Source organism: Dipodomys ordii, unplaced genomic scaffold, assembly GCF_000151885.1.
Source record: "Dipodomys ordii isolate 6190 unplaced genomic scaffold, Dord_2.0 Scaffold9524, whole genome shotgun sequence".
In the NCBI taxonomy this organism is placed as follows: domain Eukaryota; kingdom Metazoa; phylum Chordata; class Mammalia; order Rodentia; family Heteromyidae; genus Dipodomys; species Dipodomys ordii.
In genome coordinates, this window is record NW_012276736.1 from 1 (window position 1) to 4306 (window position 4306).

A 4306-nucleotide genomic window follows, 5' to 3' on the forward strand; every position below is an offset into this window, starting at 1 on the left:
GCAGGGGACTTGGCCTCCTCCTTCGCAGGGGACTTGGCCTCCTCCTTCGCAGGGGACTTGGCCTCCTCCTTCGCAGGAGACTTGGCCTCCTCCTTTGCAGGAGACTTGGCCTCCTCCTTCACGGGGGACTTGGTCTTCTCTGGAGCCTTGGCCTCCTCCTTCACAGGGCTTTTGGCCTTTTCCGGGGATTTGACATCTGCAGGGGACCTTGCTCCTTCCTTCACTGGGGTCTTGGCTTCTGGAGACTTCACATCCAGAGTCTTGGCCTTCTCAGGGGACTTGGCTTCTTCTTTCTCTGGGGACTTGACCTCTGCTGGGGACTTGACCTTGTCTGGGGACTTGACCTCTGCTGGGGACTTGGCCTTCTCAGGGGACTTGATCTCTGCAGGGGATTTGACCTTGTCTGGGGACTTGACCTCTTCCACGGGAGACTTGGCCTTCTCTGGGGACTTGACTTCCTCCCTTGCTGGACTCTTGGCTGTCTCGGCAGGGGACTTGGCCTCAGCTGGTGATTTTGCTTCTTCCTTCACTGGGGATTTCACCTCCTTTTCTGGGGATGCGGCCTCTTCTGCTGAGGGAGATTTTGCTGCAATTGCTTCTGCTGCTGCTTCTTCTTCTTTTTCTTCTCCTGCCTCTTCTGCTTCCTCCTCTTCTCCCCCTTCTTCCTCTTGGACCTCTTTCTCCTCTTCTTCAGTCACTTCTTCAGTCACTTGGATCTCTTCTGTCTGTTCCTCCACAATCACAGTTTCCTTCTCTGACTTTTCTACCACCTTGATCTTCTCTTCACTTTTGACTTTTATGTGAGTGGATGTAGAGGGAATTTTCGGGAGTCCCTCTGGGAGAGAGAAAGGACTGGGGCCAAAGCCAATCCGACACTCTTCGCCTTCCAAGAGTTTTCTGTAGAATGGATAACAAAACACATCACTACTAACTCAGAGCACATTTGGAGGCCTGGGATCTTCCTTGGTTTTCCTGAAACTCTAGTATCCAATGCTGCAGACTTTGGTAAAGGAAAGGATGTGAGTGGATGGTAGGGTTTTCTTCCTTAACTTCTTTCTTCCTTTCTTAGTTTTGTTATTTTTTTCTCCTTTTACTATTGATAGGAATCTTAAACTTATTTCAAAAGGTGTTAAGGATGGAACTATGTTAAGCACACACTCTACAACTGAGCTACATTCTCCACAGTAGGCACTTTGAAAATGGAGAAAGTCACTCAGCATATAAAAACTCTTACCTTAAAGAAGGTACATTTATTATCCCTTGAATAAAATATTCAAGGGAAGATAGGCTCTGAGGGCTACTGCCTGTAATCCTTGTTACTTAGGAGACTGAGATGTGAGGATTCTGGTTTAAAGCTAGCCCTGGCAGGGAAGTCCTTGACACTCTTTTATTTTATTTTTGTTCTGGTCCTAGAGCTTAAATTCAGGACTTAGTCACCGTTTCTGAGCTTCTTTTGCTTAGGGCTGGCATTCTACCACTTAAGCCAGCTTTTTCTGTGATTAATTGGAGATAGGAGTCTCACAGACTTTTCTGCCTGGGCTGGCTTCAAACCATGATTCTTAGATCTTAGCCTCCTGAGTAGCTAGGATTGCAGGCTGTGATCCACTGGAACCCAGCTTCTCCTTAACACTCTTATCTGTAATTACCCACCAAAAAGCCCAAAGTAAAGGTCTGGTTCAAGTGGTAGAGTACCAGCTTTGAGCAAAAAGCTAAAGGACAGTGCTTAGGCCCTCAGTTCAAGCCCCAAGCTTAGTACTGGCACCAAATGTACATATATATTATATTCACATATGTAAATATAGATATAGGTATTTAGAGGAGAAAACTAGGAATCTAGAAGTACTAGCTGTGTGTTTTTTGATCCTCAGGATTGAAGGAAAATAAAGAAAAAAAACTAGAACAAATAATCCCAATTATAAATTTAGATTTAAGAAGTCTTAGAATGTTGCCAATTGAATTTTTCCTGTCACTTTTTATTGTTCTATTCTGGGTTTAGGGAAAGGTGGTAGTAGCAGTTTCTCCTCTTGGTTTTCCTGCTTACTAGGTGTCCATACTCTTAAGAACTCCATTTCTTCCTTGTTTTAAAGAGAGAGAAAGAAAGACAGCACTGGTGGCTCACAACACTGGATCACAAAATTGCACTGGTTAAATGGCAACTTTTATGTGACATATAGGACCAAAATAAATAAAGACTTGTCTCTAATGCAAGCAGGCTGTCCACATAGGACTTGAAATCCAAGGCTTAGTGCTTTATCAGAACCCAAGGCTCTCCACCACCCCAGGATTCATGGTCCACTCACCTATAAGCAGCAATTTCAATATCCAAGGCCATCTTGACATTGAGTAAGTCTTGGTATTCCCGCAGCTGGGCCGCCATCTCCCACTTTGTATTCCTCAGCTCATTGTCCAACTGCTGAATGGCTTCCTGGAGATGACAGGTCATACAAGTCACTGGCCAGCCAGTGCCTGGCCCCCAACACCAGGGAAGCTGGGGTCCATAATAGCCCTGCCCAGCTAGCTAGGCCCACTGGGGACCAAACCCCATCCCATCAAAGTAGCAGGGTCTTCATTTGTGGACATGAAAAAATTTGTAGCAAAAAATCTTAGCCTGGAGAAAGGTCTAGAATGAAAACACATCAGACATGGATCTGATCAACAGAGTGAAGTTTTATAGATCTCGTAAGCTTAGAAAACGTTTCATGACTGGCTCAAGTAGTAGAGAGCTAGCCTTGAGCAAAAGAAGCACAGGGACAGTGCCCAATCCCTGAGTTCAAGTCCCAGGACTTGAAAAAAAAAAAAGAGGTAGTTTATAGCTGGGCACCAGTGGCTCATACCTGTAATCCTAGCTACTCAGGAGGCTGAGATCTGAGGATTGCAGTTCAAAGCCAGCTTGGGCAGGAAAAGTCCATGAGACTTTTCATCTCCAATAAACCACCAGAAAACTGGAAGTGGTGCTTTGGCTCAAGTGGCAGAGCACTCTCCTTGAACTGAAGAGCTGAGGGACAGTGCCCAGGTCCAGAGTTTGAGCTCCAGGAGCGACAAAAACAAAAAAGTTTCATGAAAGCCAGACACTGGCGGCTCACGCCTGTAATCCTAGCTACTCAGGAGGCTGAGATCTGAGGATAGAGGTTCAAAGCCAGCCTGGGCAGGAAAGTCAATGAGATTCTTATCTCCAGTTAACTACCAGAAAACTGGAAGTGGAGCCATGTCTCAAAGTGGCAAAGCACTAGCCTTGATCAAAAAAAGCTCAGAGGCAGCACCCAAGCCTTGAATTCAAGCCCTATGACTAAAAAAAAAAAGAAAAAGAAAAGACAAAAAAAAGAAAATGTTTCATGAATGGTTCAGGGATTGTAGCTCAGTAAAGGGCATTTGCCTAGCTTGTACAAGGCTTTAGGATTTGATCTCTAATACTGTAAAACAGACAAACAAAAATGCTCAGAGGAAGAAGAGTCACAATTGCTTTTCCTCTCTCTTGTTTCTCTCTCCAATACCCCAATGTTCCTAGCACATGGTACACATTTGTTATCACTGACCTGGTACATGAGATGATACAACAGAGCATAAGAAGAAGTTAAAATTTCCTTTACTCCAAGCTCTCTATGGCCATTGCTTAAAATGATCTATTTTTTATTTTCTTCTCTTTGTGTCTCTGTCTCCTAATGTCTCTACAATCATCAAGTATTCGTTCTTTTTTTTTTTTGGCGGTCATGAGGTTTGAACTCTGGGCCTGGGCACTCAGCTCTTCAGCTCAAGGCTAGCACTCTACCACTTGAACTACAGCGCCACTTCCGGTTTTCTGGTCGTTTATTGGAGATAGGAGTTTCACAATCTTTCCTGCCCTGGCTGGCTTTGAACTGTGATCCTCAGATCTCAGACTCCTGAGTAGCTAGGATTACAGGTGTGAGCCACCAGTGTCCAGCTTCCTTGTTCTTTTGAGAGTAACATTTTCGCTTACAGTTTGTCTTTAACTGGAGGACTCTGCCAAGACCCCTCCCACAGGCACTGGTTACTATGAACCCAATGTCCACTGTGACCAAGACCTGGCTGAGCACTCTCAGGTTTGTCTCTCTTTTAGCCTTCACAGCTTGGCAAAGTGGGTATTTGGTTCCTTTTGTGTTTCTTCTCTGCATTCTAATTCAGACAGGCAGGTAACTCTCCTGGACTCACCCATCTAGAAAGTAGTGGAAAGGCCGGGCGCTGGTGGCTCACGCCTGTAATCCTAGCTACTCAGGAAGCTGAGATCTGAGGATCGCGGTTCAAAGCCAGCCCGGGCAGGAGAGACCGTGAGACTCCTATCTCCAATAAA

At 45.3% G+C, this 4306-nt stretch overlaps 1 protein-coding gene across 1 annotated transcript; it reads right to left on the reverse strand.

The window, feature by feature from the left end:
- Positions 1-9: 9 nt before the first annotated feature.
- On the reverse strand, positions 10-2425 carry LOC106002391 (neurofilament heavy polypeptide-like; the record flags this gene model as incomplete). Its single annotated transcript, XM_013037278.1, has 3 exons — positions 10-545; positions 675-897; positions 2301-2425. Coding segments are annotated over 3 exons (884 nt in total), but the record flags the coding sequence as incomplete, so codon positions are not given.
- Between the last annotated feature and the right edge of the window lie 1881 nt (positions 2426-4306).